Source organism: Ambystoma mexicanum, chromosome 11 (assembly GCF_040938575.1).
Source record: "Ambystoma mexicanum isolate Mex_15411 chromosome 11, UKY_AmexF1_1, whole genome shotgun sequence".
Taxonomy (NCBI): domain Eukaryota; kingdom Metazoa; phylum Chordata; class Amphibia; order Caudata; family Ambystomatidae; genus Ambystoma; species Ambystoma mexicanum.
Genome location: NC_090934.1, coordinates 224,987,529 through 225,005,490, shown reverse-complemented (window position 1 = coordinate 225,005,490; position 17,962 = coordinate 224,987,529). Strand labels below are relative to the sequence as shown.

At 46.1% G+C, this 17,962-nt stretch overlaps 1 protein-coding gene across 4 annotated transcripts in view; it reads left to right on the top strand.

Annotated features, from left to right (window-relative positions):
* Positions 1-17,962, top strand: part of CD164L2 (CD164 molecule like 2) — a 353,970-nt gene that overhangs the window by 196,539 nt on the left and 139,469 nt on the right. For 3 of the 4 annotated variants that reach the window (XM_069622899.1, XM_069622902.1, XM_069622901.1), the window contains exons 5-6: positions 6,024-6,186; positions 6,901-10,793. In XM_069622899.1, the coding sequence (XP_069479000.1) occupies positions 6,024-6,186; positions 6,901-6,919 (182 nt within the window). In that variant the 3' untranslated portion in view covers positions 6,920-10,793. Of the gene's footprint in view, positions 1-6,023; positions 6,187-6,900; positions 10,794-17,962 lie in introns of those variants that run through there. The other variant, XM_069622900.1, reaches the window with a different exon arrangement.

The following is a 17,962-nucleotide window of genomic DNA, read 5'->3' as shown; positions in this document are numbered from 1 at the left end:
ATAGCCAGGCCAGTAACCGGCCGGGTTTATCGGCTTCTGCGTGTGTTCTATCTGTTCTGGCACTAAAATCGAATTTGGCTAGTCTATTCCACGCACCGGAGCAGTCCTCTCTGAGAGCTCTAAGGTCGTCCTCCCTCTTTGGGGTGTCTACCGGGGTGGCCTCTAGCTTTAGGATCTCACATTCTTTCTGGTCGAGCTCTGCTCTTAGTATTTTCCTGATGCCCCCTGCTTTCGCAATGACTTCTCCTCGCGTAACTACTTTTAGAGCCTCCCATATCGTGCTAACATGTTCAACGCTACCAGAATTTTCTGTTATATACTTCTCTATGGATTCTTGCAATTCCTCCTTAAAGGCTGGGTCTTTCAGGGCCTCAGCAGGCATCCTCCACATGGGGATGGGTGGTCTGGGGCTGTTGTGGTGCCAGTCTAACAGAAGTGGGGAGTGGTCGGAGATAGTCCTCCCTAGATATTGCATGCCTCCTATTAGGGGCAAGTGTTCCCTACTAATGAAGAAATAATCTAGCCTCGTGTGGAGTTTATGGGGGGATGAGTAATACGAATAGGCTCTCACGTCCGGGTGTAGTGCCCGCCATGCATCTGTTAGGTCCAGTTCCTTGACCAGGGTGGCTAGGGACGTGGTGGCAGCTGAGAGACCTCTTGTCGAAGGCCAGGATCTGTCCAACTCTGGGTTGTGTACGCAGTTAAAATCGCCACCCCACAAGAAAAAGCTATCTCTGAATTGCCCCATTTTGGCGCCCAGTGCTTTCAGGTGGGCGGGAATATTGTTGTTGGGGAAATATGAATTCACTATGCAAATCTCTCTTTGTTCGAAAGTGCCCCATATTATTAGGTATCTGCCCTCTGGGTCCTTTTCCATTTTGTTGAAGTGGAAGGGTACTTGGGGGTTGAACCAGGTGTAAACCCCTCTTGCGTATTTGGAATAGGGTGCTCCGAAGCCCTGCCCCCCCCAGTGTTCATTCAGTTTTGCGTTTGCTTCTATGGTGCAGTGTGTCTCCTGTAATAGGGCAATGTCCACTTTTTTCTTGCGTAAGTAGGATTTAATCCTGTTCCTGCGGAGATAGGTGCCCAGTCCTCTTACATTCCAAGTTATTACCTTAATGTGCATAGCCATCTTGGTTTCGGGATAGTTTCGGGAGACATTCGCTTCTCCGAGAAGCGTTTGTGATGACGTGTAGGGCCCCAAGGTTATCTCTAACTCGTGGATTCCAACTCATCTCAACCCTCGTTCTAGCCCACCAGCCCTCCGGTTGCATTCTACAGTTTGGAGACTTACTAACTTTTTTAACTACCATTCCGTGGAATGGATTAACCAGAAAAAACAACAACAAGAAACTGCCCCCAGCAGTCGTTTCAAACTCACAACGCTCGGGGGCTCCCGAGCCTTCCAGTCCTCTCCAGGTCTTTCGGTTTGGGCGATGTGTAGGTGTGTTGCCTACACCATTTCGGTTGGGGGGGTCATCGGCAGTCTGTGATTGGGCTTCCAATTCCCTGCCCAGTCGTGTTGTTTCTTTGATGCGGCATTGGATTCGGTCGCGATATTTAATTGCACATGCGGTACCTGTTCACATAATTATCACCTGCTGCTTTTCGCCAATTCCTCAGTGTCTTCCGCGAGGTTATTGTGTTCGAGCCATAGGTTTGCTGCAACCGGGGTCTCTAGGAAAATGGCCTTTCCCTTACAGATTATTTTGAGTCTTGCTGGATACAGCAGCATATATTTAAGGTTAAGTTTCCGCAGGCTGGCCTTTACAGGAATAAAAGAGTTTCTAGCTCGCTGCACCACGGGAGTATAGTCGGGGTACATGACTATTGATGCATCGTTCCTTTTAATCTCACCACCCTCTCTCGAGAATCTCAGTATTGTCTCTCGGTCTCTGAAGTTCAGTATTTTCGCAATCATTGGTCTTGGGTAAGACCAGGTGGTGGTCGCTTCTGGAGGGATCTATGGGCTCGCTCAAAGGAGAACTCCTGGGTGAGATTGCCTGCTCCGATTTCTTGTAACAGCAGTGTTTCTATGAACTCAGTGGGGTCAGCGCCCTCCATGTCTTCCGGAATTCCCATGATTCGGACATTATTTCGTCGGGCTCGGCCTTCTGTGTCTTCAGAACGTGCTTCTAATCGAGCCACTGTTGTTTCCAGCTCTTTAACTTTTGCCTTTAGCTCTTGTGTGGTCTCTGTAGTTTCCTGTAGGGTAGCTTCCGTGTTAGTGACTCTTTCGACCAGGTTACGGGCATCCTGCCTTATTAGTTGCATGTCCGATTTTATTTCTCCTCTCATATCCTCAACAGATGTTCTCAGTGCTGCAATCGCCTGAAGCATCTGGGAGTCACGAGGGTCAACCGCTGGGCTTGGTGGCTCGACCATGCAGTTCTCTTCCTGTGGTGTCTGTGGCTTTGGCCGGGTTGTGGTGAATGAGTCCATCGTTACTGTTCTGGACCTATTTTTGGGGGGAGACATTGCACCACACAGGGGTTCCAGTTTCCGTGCAGCGTGATGCTAGCTCTAGTTTTTGCGGTCTGTAGCTTTAGTTAGTTTTGGGGAGCCCGCTTCTGGGGGTCACTGCGGCCGTGGGACCGGATCCTGCTTTGATCCGTTTTCTCTACGGCTGACCGTATATGGTGGTCAGGCGTAGCTGTGGTGTAGCTAATGGCGCAGTGCCCAGTTCCCTGTCCGTGGGTTACGCAAGGCGGTTGGCCTCCCCTGTCCCGTGGATGTTAAAGTGGAGCAGTGTGCTCCTATGCGGGGGGTAGCCACTTACTTCGCTTTAGATCAGGTGGGTCCACGGGTATTGTCTGGTTCGAGTTCCCAGGTGCGTATGCTTCGTGGGTGCTGTCCCCACCTCTGCGTGGGTCCCCGGCCGCTCGGAACGGCCCACGTGTGTGAATCCTCCTCTTCGGTCCTCAGGCCGGTCCCCTGCGTATCATGTGCCAGGAGAAATCTTCCTCGAGCGGACTACAGCGGGGCTCGCGAGTCTCCAGCGTGGCCCTCAGCCGTGCCAGAGAGAGCCACCTCGGGGAGTCGGCACCCGCTCCGGAAGGGCTGGCGGGGATAGCGATCAGCGGTTTGGCCTGTGTTGCGCGGCTTCTTCGTCCGGGGCCCTCTGGGTCCTGCTGCCGCCTGCTGCTCTCTGGGGGTGTCTTTCTTGTCCTCGGCGGAGACGAGTCGCTGTGGCAATCTGCGGAGGTCTGTCGTCCTCGCTCTGGCCCCGCAGCTCTCAGTGGGTTTCCCCGCTACGGGCCGCTTAGTGTGGCCGCCATATTGGATGCCGCAGGGGGGAGTTTTAGGGCACCTCGTTTCTGGCGTTGCCGGCGCCGATTTTTCTCCCGGTTTTGGTCGAGTGTGCCTAAAAGGTTCTTCTGTGGCTCTGTTTAGTTTCAGCTCCGGAGCCTTAGTATTTAGCCGCAATTACTTATGTTTCAGGATCATGGGCAGGAGCTCCACGAAAAGCCGACTTCACTGCATGCGCGCTGGCCATGCCCCCCTACAGCGACATCAAAGATAAGCCCCATCTTGGGATGGTGTCTGTGAGAGGATGGCCTTAGTGTTGGAGTGTACCATTCCTAGAAGGACTTTCCTTTTCATTCTTGGGGATACCACTCTTTTAGTGAATCTGTCATTCTAAAAGAAAATATGGCTACTGCGGAGCTGCATGCTTGCGAAAAGGATGATCCTGCGTGCGTGGACATCTTCCAGTACCTTCTGTATTGCTGATTGGGTGGAGGAATTGATGAACTTGTCCACGTATGAGAGGGCCATTTTCAAGCACAGAGGGGAAACTGACACATGTAATGATACATGGGGATTGTTCCTGGATATGTACGGCCGATGTGCTTACGGGATGTGTTCTGTTTTCATTGATGTGATTTTGGTTGTCCTACTGATATTTTAATATAACCTGCTGTATAGATGATATGCATGCTTTCATGATGTGTATTTATTTTATGGGTTTTTTCTTTTCCTTTTTTATTTTTTTTTTGTCGTCTTGGTATCCTGGACATCCCACTTGCTGTCACCCGATTGCTCTTTTGTTTGTTTCCGCTGTTTGCGCTGGTTATGTTATTATTGTGTTACCCTTGCTACATTTTACCTTTGTGTACTTAAAATATAGCATGTAATAATTAAAGATAAGCCCCATCTGAGGTTAAGGTATGTGTAAACGCATCCACCACTTCAGTGGACATCTGCCGCAGTCACAGCTTTCCATCCACGCACTCTAGAATGCAGCTACGACTATGACATATTCGGTGCAGCTGTTCACATAACGGTTTTGCACTGAAACACCAGACTTGCCTCATCACCTCTGTCATTGAAATACAGCAACTACATATGAAAAAATTCAGTCTAGCTGTACACACATTGAATATCCGGCACTAGCTCTCTGTTGTGACCTCACACAGCACCCGCCCACGTGCCTGACCTCTTGGGTTGATCACTGGAGCCTATCCAGCCCTCCTGCGTCCTATTCTTGGCCAAATGCACGCACGCATCTTAAACCTCCTCTTACAACATTCCCATACTTCATACTTCTGTCCCTGAGAGTGTTCCAACCACAAAGCGCTTTGAGGCCATACAAATGGGGAACTGGCGCTATATCAATGACGACTACAATACAATACCATAGAGAAAGCTGCTAGAGATATGCTGCCAGACCTGGCACATCCAAGGATATGTGAGCATCCCAAGACAGAGTCAACTCTCCAATGTACAATGTGACAGGGTGTAGTCTGACTAAGTACCAGGGAAGGGAACTTACTGAAACTATGTTAAAAGTAATGTGATTTGACCTCCATTTACACCATGCTAAACCCCACAATTATTCTGACAATACAGTATACTACATTGCCACAAGGAAAAATAAAGGAATTCCTGCCCGAATGGCCATGCGACAGCCAAACTCCCCCACTTCTGCTAGGGAACTAGAGTGGGTGAAAATTAAGATTTGTCAGTATTTCCCTTCATTAAACAAGACACCTGGCAAATCAAATGCCTCGCTGTCCCCTGGAGCTGTCACACACTACACAACAATGCAGACAAGGAAGGAAAAGCCTGCCTCTTTCCTAAGCAGGACTATTTGAACAAGCCTATGGCCAGTGACCTTGCGCAGCCCGCTTGTATAAAACCCGCCTCCATGTACTCACTACACTAAGCTTTATAGTCATGAATTGCCCGTTTACGGAAGCACACAGAGAGCTAAGGTTCCTAGTGTAATCCTAGTAAAGTGTGAAAACCCCACCACAATGCCAGCATCCTGGGGGAACACGGAGGGAGATGGAAACTCTCACATGCCCCTAGCACAGGCCCCCTAGTGGCACAAAGAAGCTTAGGAGTCACCCAGTCTAGTTCCCTGGCAGGGAGGGGGGGAGTTTGGCTGTAGCATGGCCATTCGGGCAGGAATTCCTTATGACCTCACTACAATGAAGGGCAATTCATGTTCCATTTGGTCTAGGGAAGAGACAATGGCGTCTATCACCTATGTGACAGCTCCTGAGTATGGTGACCAGATTTAAAAAGTAAAAAATCGGGACAGGGCAACTAACATAAAAATAGGACTATAGAAAGTGGCTGTCAAGACACTACAGTTCAGTAGAGGTTGGAGGAGAAGTCGGTTTAAGTGTTACTGTTCAAATAAACATATATTATAATTAATCACAAAGTAACAATATCTTAAGTTATAAAATGCAGCACTTCTTCTGTGTGAGATTGTGCATTCATGCCTGTCAGCTATAAAGACAGACTACCAAAAACCGGGACCACTGCAGTTTCTAATGGAAACATAATCTTGAGAAAGGGGGACAGAGCACCAAAAACTGGGACAATCCCGGCAAAACCGGGACATCTGGTCACCCTACTCCTGAGTCTCAAAACTCTGCCACATTGGAGAGCACAGAATAGTAGGGGGCGCACTGGCTACGCGACCTACGGGCCGTCCACAAGTACCAGCCCATTGGGAAAATCTATCACGTTGGAGTAAAAGGTGTGCCCATGTCTTTCTCTCACTACAGAACCAACCCCTGCCTCACCACTGACGGGCACCCCTGAGTTCTCACCTCCCGCCTTCAACGCTGCCAGCTTCATCGGTGGAATCGTCCTGGTGCTCAGCGTCCAGGCCATCTTCTTCTTTGCCCTCCGCTTCATTAAGTCCAAGGACAGCACGTACCAAACACTGTAAGTACCTTGCTCACCTCGCTTGTTGCATGCCAGGATGAGAATGTCTTTATGTTTATGGTCATCACTTTACGTCTGCGCAATGATCGCCAGGGCCATGGTGTTTCCATGCTTTACTCTTCAATGTCACACCCCTTCTACATTGTGTTGTTTGACACCTCTTTGGGTCCACGTCATATTCACAGATGCGGCATAGCATTTAACGTTTTGTCCCACTCACCATTTTACCATTCTGCTCCCATCATCCCTTTTACTGCTTCATCATGTCCCCTTTTGAGCCAACGTGCTATCTCGTTGTGTTCCCTCACACAATTTTACCTTCCCCTTTTTGTTGCCTGATGGTGTTTTCTTCCCCCATTCTGTTACACCGGCACCATTTTACAATTATATCCCTTGGTGTCATTTAAAGCCCACAGTGTCCCCAGGCGCCATTTTCTTCCAATTGTGTTCCCAGGCGCCATTTTGTTCTAGCTGTGGTTTCAGGTGTAATTTTATTTCCATGCTGTGTTCCCTAATACCATTTTACTTCCTTGTTTTCTTTACTGACGCCATTTAATACCGCTGAGGTGCTCCCTGACTCTGTTTTGCTTGCCCACTGTGTTGCCTAACACTGTTTTAACTACTTCTATGATCCTTTAATTTTTGCAACATGATCATGTATGAATATTTTGTGTTTCCTTTTTGTTTTTTTTCTTTCATGCTTCCGTTGGCCAGAGAGGAGCAGCCGCAGTAGGCGCGTATCAGCTCCTCCAAGATGATGTGCCGCACTCCCCATCCAATGCCACCCCCACTCTAGCGCACGCTACCAGTGATGTGTCACTGGAGGAGAATTTGCATGGTGGGAAATCAGATAACCCCCCCCCCCCATCAGACCTGATACATGACTGACACAAGTGGCCCTCTTGGTCTTTCAGAGCCCCTCAACCTGGTGGAAATTGTCAGAGTTCCCTCATAAGCAAATCCACCTCTGTATGGCGCCCCACCAAGACAGGGCAGTGCTCTCCTCAAAGAAACCCCCTCTGCTGTAGATGGGAATACCTTTTACTATCTGGGGAGTCCTTCATCCTTATGGTGGCACTAAGGCCTGGAGTTTTGGGTGTATCTGGACTTGGCACGGCCCATGCCCCCTCAAGACCCCAGAAAAAGTGGAGTCAGTAAACCCCGTCCCTCTTCAACCTGCACAGAGACAAGTTGTGATTCTCAGTTTTTTTAGTTATGAGGGTCGGGAAAGGAACCTGTGTCGCTTGAACAATTGCAGCGGACAGAGGGCAAGCGTGTTCAGGCTGCAGTTAGGGGGAGGAGTCATTGGAATTCCAGACAGGTCAAGTGTTAGGAATTTGCTTTCAGAGAGGTCACTACAGAGATTCCCAGAATGCACTTGTGCCGGCACCACCTAACCACTATACGACATCTTTACTTTCTTTCATTCTGAACATCGTATATTCCTGAGTCGAACTGTATGCATCTTTATACGATTTCACAGGTCTGTTATGGTGGGGCCTCTAGAAAACCGGAAGGACTTCCTGTTGGTAGGGATGATGGGTAAATCTGGAGCTTTGGAGGCTATGCAGTGCCCCCAAAGACTCACACCAAAATAAAGAATATACGTTGGAAAGTACCACCCCTCCCTCCCCCTCCCCCTCCGACTCCTAGAAAAACAATCATTCATTTCAGTTTGGACATAGCCTCAGTGGGGCCCCATCTGTGCCCTGGGCTACCGTTACTTATGCACACCTTCCATATTATACAATGTACCCCAAAGGTCAGCTTTCATGCACCTCCGACCTTCCCAAAGAACCTTCTGGATGGAGGACCCCATAATGGGAGTATCTCAACCCCCCACTCTGGAAAAACCATTTACAGTGTCCACAAGACTGCCCCGTTTACCAGCATTGTTATGGTTTTATCTCAAGTTCATTGGTTCTATGCAAACATCTTAAAAGTAAAAAGATGGAATGCCCCAAGCTTAAATGAAAAAAGTCGAAAGCCAAATGATAGAATTGAAAAAAATTACAATACCAGTGCAAACAAATTAAAGAATATACAAACGGAATGGTTTTGACAATCTCAAATCAACTTAAATTGTCATGTAATTCCTATTTTTAAAAAAACAGTCCTTCGCCTAAACTCCTACAATAGTTCTAATTTCTTACACTCCCTTTTTAAACCACCTTGTTAAACAGGATTAATTACCTCTCCTCCACTCCTCTGCCTCCTTACCAGGCCCTTCCCAACAATAGTGTTCCTGGCTGCCTCTTCGCTCACCGCTCGTTATTTAGCCTCTGGCTATTTGCTTTCCAAATTGGGCACTTTTTTGGCACTTTGACCAGGGGCGTTGCTAGGGGGGGGGCTAAGGGGGCTATAGCCCCCGATCTTTTGGTTGTAGCCCCGGATAGAATCTCAGGAGCTACAGCCAAAAGACTAGCTAGCCCCCAGTCCCGACAGTTCCGACATCAGCTTAGCCCCGGGTCTTTTCCAGACCTAGCAACTCCCCTGACTTTGACTTTTCTATGAGTTCCATTTGAAATTTTAGCATTCTGTCTTTTTTAGTTCATGGTTGGGTTCATTGCCACCCAGACTCACTCCATTGATCCACGTTCTCATGTCATTCAAGCAGGGGTATCACCTTTGCTTGTCCTCTTTCTATTTTCATATTCTAGATATCCCACTGAAATGAGCACCTTTAGTTCACTGGGCCCCAGCTCAGCGTCCACCATGCTGACTAGAAGCCATTTTAACTCTCAGTAAAATCACTTGAATGGGACCAAAATGAGGCTTTGAACCCAAGCTGTTATGGTCGGAAAGAGTAACAGATTAGGCAGGCGACTCAATAGGGATAACCATCCTCATTAATAGATAAAGTACTGTGTGCTACAGGAAGAGGCCTGCATAACCTTCATAAAACTCAGAGTAGTGTCCCTTCCCTTCACGCTCCTCCTCTCTTCTGCGTCATACCAAATAGGTGACCAGACAAGCTGGCCCCTAGACCCATTCCATCTGTCACCTTTCTGGGTCTCAGCATTTCAACATTACATTTATAAAAATAAATGTTAACACACAGGATCGATTTCTTTTCATGCAATTTTACTTTTAAAAAGTAATGATTAGCCTCTTCCTGACCCTGCCAACTCTTCCATTTGTGAACTTTTTTAACACCAACTTTGATGAGCACCTTACCCTCACATGATCTCTTCCCAAGAATACCCTTCCTGGCTGCCACACCTCTCTTCCCCTTCACCCATCAGGATGTTTATGCTAAAATGTCACTATTTCAATTATTCGGCATTTTCGGATTCGAGATTTTGTTTTCAGATTTGTTCTTTGTTCGACCTTTTGAAGATTCTACCATTTCTACCCCATATTTTGAATAAATACTATTTTCACAGGTTTGCATACAAAGTGCAATGGAGAAAAGGCCGCCTACCTAATCTTTCACCAACATCCCCCCAAAATTGATTTAGACAGCTGACGACTGTACTGGGTCTCACCCTGAACCATGTGCAATCCCGGGTCTCTCTTCAATGTCGGGGAGCGCATTGGTGTTTTTGTGCTTCCAGTTAACAGAAAAGTGTATTTCACAGGGTACAATGGTGTGGAGGTGTAAAGTTGGGAGAAGGGGTTGAGCCAGGGCGTCCTTTATCACGAGTGTGGAGGCAAGGGGTCAAAGGCCATTCACATTGGAAGAAAGGGACTGGTAGCCATAACAAGGGCTGTGAAGAAAGTAGAAGGCTCCGACTGGAGCCAAAGGCCGTGCAGATGTTATTCCTGTTCCTCCAATCGAAGATGTCCACGGTGGTTTCACACAATGCTTCCCATTGGCCTCTATGAAAACGAAGACCCTCCCTCCCTTGCGTCGGGCCATCCCTTGTGTGCTTGCTCCACGTGCATCGGGGAGGGGAAGGTCATGTGTGTGGTGTTGCCATCCTGTATTTGAATTCTATAACCCAGAGCTTCTCAGCCCACTCTATCCAAAGACACCCTCCACTCACACTCAGACTTGGCCCCAAAATTGGGCGTTTAAACTGGTCATATTAGTTCTGTAAAAAGAGAAGCCCAAGTCGCCCCCTAAAGTCCCATTCATCATCTGTGAGCCTCACACTTTGGAAAAAAGCAGCCTCACTGCCAGTGTCACTCAACAGCCAGATTGTCTATAATCCTCTTGGCTTTCTTCAGGGACTCCATGGACCATAGACCTGGTAGACTTGTATTGACAGTGTTAAAGACTGCAGGGTAGTCTCACTCCTTTCCACCCTCGAAGGCCCTATAGCTATCAATGGAGTCTCACTCCTGGCCAGCCCTGAAAACATGCAATATCTTCAGTGCAATATCTCACATCTCGATGGCAAAATGCTTCCTGTTCCATCAGGTCCTTTGGACCTAAACCCTCAAATCTCACACCCCATGGACCATTGAGCAGTGTGATCTCTGACAGGCTGACAGCCCTGATGCTCCCTGCATATGAAACAGGTGCACGATGTGTCATTGCTTGCCCCCGTTTCCCTGCCCCAATTGGCTGAGAAGCTCTTGGGAGATTTGGGGTGTGCTGTGCTGTGACTCGATTTTTCCCGCGTGCTGCTGTAAACATGGAATTAAACATTTGGAATCAACGTTCTCATGATTTATTTGTGCTGATGTCTTAACTTTGTATCCTTAAGTTCCCTTTTCCCTCTTTAATCCCCCCCCTTCACAGCGTCACCAGACATACTCTGATGTACAACTGCGCGTCCGAGACTTTTCAAGCAACTCTGAAGAGACAGTCTTGTTTTGGCATCTAAACAGCTCTCTTAGAACATAGAAATGTTGGCAGTTCAATGCTGCAATACATCAGCAGAGTGCAACATGGCTGCTATAAGTCCATGGAACCAGCATTCCAATGTTTCACTTTCGTCTCTCCTAGTTTTTAACAGAGCATTCTACCCACGTTGGGTGAAATGCTTTAAAAGCAATAATGCCCCCCTCCTCCTGCCATTGCCAAGTGGTAACGTCCCTTGGCCCTCATTAAATGCCCTTGCTTTGCCCAAGCCTTTAAATTGTGCCAGAGGCCATTAACACCTGGTAATGCTCTAGGATTATCTTCTACAATAGCTCTATATAGGCTACATCATCACCTGGCATTCCATCGTTGCTAAACAACCTCTGCATAACTTCTGAAACGAACGAATATTGTACAGAAAATGTTGTTCTGCCCGAAATAAAAGGGCCCCATCTTTTATTCCCAAAATATTGGACAGTATTTTGAAGCAAGATTGAAATGGAACGAAAAATGAATAGAAGCAAGGAAAGAACATTTTGAATTGTCTTAGCTCATATTTACATGTGAGTGTTGCTGCTGCTCTAACTATTTGTGCTGAATATTCTGCTCTGCCCCACAGTTGGTCTCCAGGAGGAGATGGGGAAGACTAAAGTAAGAAAGGGAACCTCTGGTCACTGCTGAGTTTTTACTGCATTGCTCTTACATCACTTCCTGCAAGGGTTCAGTGGTTCCACTTCCTAAAAGGTTCTGTACCCCATAACAGCATAACGTGCTAATCCTCTGCCTCGCTTAGGAGGCATAGTGTGGGATGCCACGGTACCCTCCCCATGCCTCCCTCAAGCCGAGCATTACCTAAATCAGCGGATTAGGGAAACGTGATGCAGTTTCAACCGCACCTAATATATTATTTCGGGTACTGGGTGCAGCGTGTGCTGGTGTAAAAAAGCGGCTATGCCCCTGGCCACCACAATATATACAGCGCAACCGGTTTTACAGTAGCACAATCTCGCAGAACCAATTTATAATTGTACCTGTTCAAAAAGGCAATTCGGTTATCACATTAGTGCGTACATGTACAGCTAATGCCAAAACCAAATTATGATTACAACGTCCTTTAATGCGTATGCTCTCATTCTATAAGATGCTTCTTTTGGTACAGCAAACAAAAAAGAGCTTGATAGCAAGCGTATTCTAGCTCTATGCAGCCAACACGTGTTTCGACCATGCCGGTCTTCCTCAAGGCTGAATGCAGCAGGTACATTGCAAAACAGATATTAACATTTTATTATGAGAGTATGTATGCAGGAATATGGATATGATATAATCGTTCCAATAGAACAAAAGAAAACATGAAAGCAATTGTGGTGACCCATAAAAAAAGCAATAGCGAGACAGTAAAGAAATGGACAATAAAGGATGGGGTGAAAGGTGTAGCGTTATACCCAACACCCAACCACGGAGCCCTACAATAATTTGCTTAAGTTCTTTCGCGCTGCCCTTATTGAAGACTCATATAGAGCCACACAAATTGACCCTCACCACCACCACCACCCTGTACCCACAGTGAGCCAAGACCAGGCCAGGGTATAGGAAGAATATATATTAATTTCAATTATAAGCCCAATGAATATTAATGTTGTGTTAATTATACACACCACCTTCTTTGTGGCAGAAAACACAGCTTCAATTACAAAATTGGATGTTATTTTTAAACACACTTTTTCTGCATTTACTTTGGTTGCACAGACATGGAACACAGGCTAAATAAATGGTCAAATCTCGTTTCCCATGAACCCTGTTGTATGTTGAATTTTAATAATAATAATGTATAATACTAGAACATAATCTTCAACGTTTCTGGCTGAGGGTTCTAAGGTTAAAACAGAGGCACAATTTTCGTTTTATGAAAACTAGTTCACCTTCAAGGCTTGAGATATGGAGTTCCCTGGGCACTCAAAATGCTAGCACTTGAAATTAAAGATTTGTAAAAATTGCCTCTGGTAAATATTACTTGACCAAAATTTAGCTTAGAAATAAACACAGGTTTGATTTTCAATCAAAACATGCATCACACGTTCCTTGTTTGATACATGAGTTCTCACTTTTGCAAAGCACATCTCCCTCAGCCCCAAAAACCCAAGCATCAATGACATGCAGCACCCGTCGATTCAAAGGCCAGGTCTAGGGAGTAGCGACAGTTCAGGACTTTTGTTTTTCCACCCCCCTCACTTAAAGGCCAGTGTTGGGGAAGTCGGACAGTAAAAATGAGGATGATTATGAATTTTGTTTTTAAGACCCCCCTCCCTCTTACTTATAGGCCCGTGTTGGGGAAGTTGGACAGTAAAATGGGGATGATTATCAATTTTGTTTTTCAGACACCCCCTAAGTTAAAGGCCTGTGTTGGTGTAGTAGGACAGTTTAGAATTTTCGTTTGTGGGGGCACGGGCACCCCTTTATTAAATACAATGTTGAAAGATTGGGGATAATAGGGAATTTTGTTTTAAGATATGGACATCTTTTATTTATAAGCACACTTTTGGGACAAGCATCTTTGGGTTGAAAGACAATTATCAATTCCGCTTTGCTGGCAAGTATATCTTTTGTTTAAAACAAGTTTTGGCAAGGGGTATCAGTTTGGCCTTTCACTTTAGAAAAGGACACCCCTTTTCATTAGAGAAGTCAAGGATAAATAGGAAAATCCAGACACCCCAATGAGTTGAAATTACTATCTTGTATCTTCCTGCTAGGAGGGAGGGTAAAGGTTTTGAATTCTTCCAAGCTCCCTCCTGCGTCAATCTATTTGGGAGTTAATTACATTAATATACAGTCAAATGTGCTAATGGTCTACCCAATTTTCCCCCCACCCACTCATGGAAGGGAACCCACTAATGAAAGGGAATGGGTTAATTAAATAGTTCACCATGCTGACATTTTGTTGGACAATCTAATTACTTTTGGAAATCATTGGGCTTGGCACTATTGAAGACTGAGCAGGGCTTTGCTCTTAGGGAAAACAGGATTCTGGCCAGCACTTCAGTCAATGGGATTCCACCACAATCCTCCCTCTATGGCTCCAATGAAGAATCTCAGCCTCTGCATTCCAGTCTCCCCAGCAGTAGAAATCTCCAGCCCTTTGCCAATATTTCTCCACAGGTGAAATTTCAGCAGATTTCCCTTGGTAATTTTTAGCAGCTCCCCTTTTCCACAGTGCAAGACCCTTTTACCCTGAAAGCCCCTCCCAAGGAAAGTGAACATTAGGCAGTGCTAACTTATGATCTCGCAACCAGGATTGGGCATTTACATTTCTCACCACCCCCAAGTCCAGCCTCTCTCTAAGGATTAGTTTAGGAGTCTAGAACAGAAGTATTGCAACTCTGCTTTGAGATTGACACATTTTCTTTTCAATGCCAGCTTTTTGCCAAAAAGGTGCCAAATAGCAAAGGTTTGTGATATACCAATAAATGCCATGATGTACATATACTAATATTCCTCTACTCATGATGGGTCAGAGAAGTTTACTTCGTTTCGACACCCTATTGCCCTGGCATATGGCAATTTCTCATCATTTACACCAAAAGTATCATAGTTATGATTATGCAATTTAATGTACACATAACTAATTTAATACATCAGCCACCCACCAACTTTCAGATTCAGAATATGTTTGGTGAAGCTGGAATCACATTTTCAATAATCACACCAATCCCAAAAAGCGCAGGTGGGTGATATTTACATTACAATAATCGGCTCGTCAGTAGCTTTCCAATTACAAGTGAATGGACTCTGTGCGTCCTTCTGTTCAAGAGTTATGGAGGAAAATGGCATGTCCAATATAAATCTATAGGCACATTAATATATATGATCTTTAGTTTAATTTCTCCAAAAACAGTCCAGCTCAGCCAAGCTGTTTTCTATTTCCTAGAAGCCACCTGATGCAGGCCGGACTCTGCTCTCCGAGCCTGATGTTTACATAGCCTGCCATTTAATCCATTAGGTGCTCTGTGGCCAGGGCTAATAGTCACCTTATTGCTTTTGTAAATAAATGGCATGCATGACCCTCAACGGGATAAGGAAGCCAACAGCCCTGCAGTGGGGGAAGTAATTTGCCAATTCTGTCCAGAGACCCACACATTGTCCTGGGCTTAAAGGAAACCTGCATGCTGCATTTTCGAACATCAGCCGTTATTCTGCATTTTACTCATCATGGTTCACTTTGCTTTTGCATCGGTGAACTGCTTAATTCTTTGCACACAGCATTCATTTTTAAATATGACAGCTGAATGTAGAGGACTGTTTATTTTAGTCATTCACAAATACATTTGTATTTATCTGCTGTCTGTTTTTGTGTTGAAAAGTGGCCTGTCATATTTGTATTTTGCCCTATCATAGGATGCAATGTATCTCGCGGCAGAGGCCTAAGGTGGCCTTTCTGTTCATGCCATTCTGGCTGCCATTTAGCCCCACAAAGGGGAGAGGGAGAAAAAGCAAAAATAAAGTTAGTTTGCTGTTATATAAATTACATTGGAGACTCTGTGATCATTTCAATGGTGAGTTAGATTATATTATCCCAGAGGGTGTTTTTCGTGGTATGTAAATTGGTATCTTCAAAGAGAAGAATTTGCTTTTTGAATAGGAACAATTATAAATTGGTTCTGTGACATTGTGCTACTGTAAATCCTTTAGCTGGTTTGTGGCCACATCCAGCTTCCTTTGCAACCCCACCATCCACCATCAGGCTTAGGCATGGGACTGTTTGAAGATATGTCCATTCTGGCAGTGCTAGTATTTTCACTATAAGATCACACTTTAATGGTGGATGTGTGCCCAATAATGCCCCATTACCACTCATAATGACAGCACTGCCACTGTAAGAATTAAAAAGTGTTGCCTTTGCCCAATAATGGCAGTAGTACCACTGAGTACACGCTTGTGTTTGTTTTTCCCAATAATGCCACTATTGTCACTGTACGAACACACTTGTTTGGCACCATGCAAATGCTCCCTCCACGCCTTCTTCCATCGTCGCACCGGCAATGGAACCTCTTTCTTGCCCCGGCGCAAACACTCACACACACACACATGCGCTAAGTGCACACACAATTGTACTCACACACATTATTTTTAAATACCTTATTTTGAAGAATGGTTCCGTGTCTCAGGTCCCTCAGCAATGGTCATTGCAAGGATGCTGAGTTACAGTCCTCCAAATGATAGGTTGTAGGCCCTCTGTCCCTGCAGACAATAAGCAATTGTTTGGTCATACAGAGTGCATCTAAAAAGAAGTGCTGTGCCTGGCAGCCTCTGCATAGGGGCTGGTGCTGCCAGTGCGCCCGCAACCACTGGGTAGTCCCAAATGTTCATCAGGGTGCCTGCGTTGTTCGTGCCATAGGCATGCCTTAGTAAGGGCATATAAGACTCATCCCCATACCTGAACGTGGTCCCGGACCTTGAGGGGCTCAAAGATCAGACTGGCCTGGTTGCAGATAGTTGCTGTGTGTTTACAAACATTTCCCAGTATATGCTCATCCTGCCAAGGGGCGGGTCCCACTGTACCAACTGCTAGAGAGAGAGAAAGGCAGGGAGAGGAGTTTTTTTGTCACATACTCCCATGTTCATATGTTCCTTCCACAATGAAGCTTCATTTTACCTATTGAAAAGCGACACAGGAACCTGTACGATTGCTCCAAAAAGGGTGTGGCTTCCAATGGGGATCATGAGCTATCTTGTTCTTGTTGTGATCAATAATGGGAACAATCGTGGTAACTGAAGACATGTGAAAGGCAGGAAACTTGGCCGCCTCTTCCTGTTAAGCTGACTGGATGGATTGTGTTGCAGTGCAGCCGTGTGATCTTAAACAAACCCTATATTCTGAGCCCCTGCTAGCACTAGCCGAAGAGACCTTTGTTAAGTTGGGTTCCTGGCCAAGCATGACACTGACACCAGTGTAGGAACAGGAAACACCTTTACTAAGTTCAGCTCTGGGTACAGGCTACAGGAATACATTTAGGCCACATCAGGTAAGTTACTAGAACAGAACATCCACCGGCATCCTCTCTCAGTCAATCCATCTTCTCAACTGCACATTCACAGTACCATTCAGAACATAACATTCTCACGCACAGCATTCCATGTCAGTCACTCCGAGCATTCCATGCATACAGGGCGGGGTGCAGGGAAAGACAAGACACAACAACCTTTTGCTCTCAGTGAAAGATATATCTAAAAAAGAAAAAAAAACACACTTCAGAAAAAGGATCTGGTGTGCCAAAAGAGAGTCAAATGTCACCAGCAGCTGCCCCAGTTTATATTGTTGGGTGGGTGAGCGTGCCTCCTTCCATGAAGATATCCGTGCACCAGGGTGAGCAGGCCAGAGAAGCCATGCATGATCAGTATCCCCATGTCACCAGTGATCATTGTGCTTCAGCATTCCATGGGATGAAAGCAGTCCATCTGCCACGATGAACTGTGCTGAGCTCCTGCCAGACCTGGCACCGCAATCTGCCCTTTTCTAGCCTTCCCCGTGTTGCTATGCTGTTAAACCAGAAAACGACACCATCCAGAATGCACCCTGCTGAACTACCGCACCTGGGGCTGGCATGTGCACTTTACAGCACCCTTGACGCGGGAACCCGCGAGGCTAGAAGCCACTTCTCCCAAGAGGCATCGTGCCGGGCTAATGGAACCTATATCACTGAGGTAATATATGTTCGGAGCCAAGCAAGAAACTGCAGCCTACATTCCGACTAGGGCTGTAGGCAGACATTCTTGTCTCTAGGCAACTGAAGGTGCCACTAAAAAACCTCAAGTGTGCCATTATTTCTTCACTTTAGAAATTCTCTCTGACAAATTGAAACCATGCATGCTGTGAAACTGTTCAAATCGTGCCTGTCCTTCTATCCTCCTGGTCTGTTAGCATTAATTAGCTAGGATGTTAGGCACCATAGCTGTCTCTATCAGGGACCATTGTAATTCGGTATACACAAAATAAACAAACTACATATTCCACAATGCACTGTGCCGAGT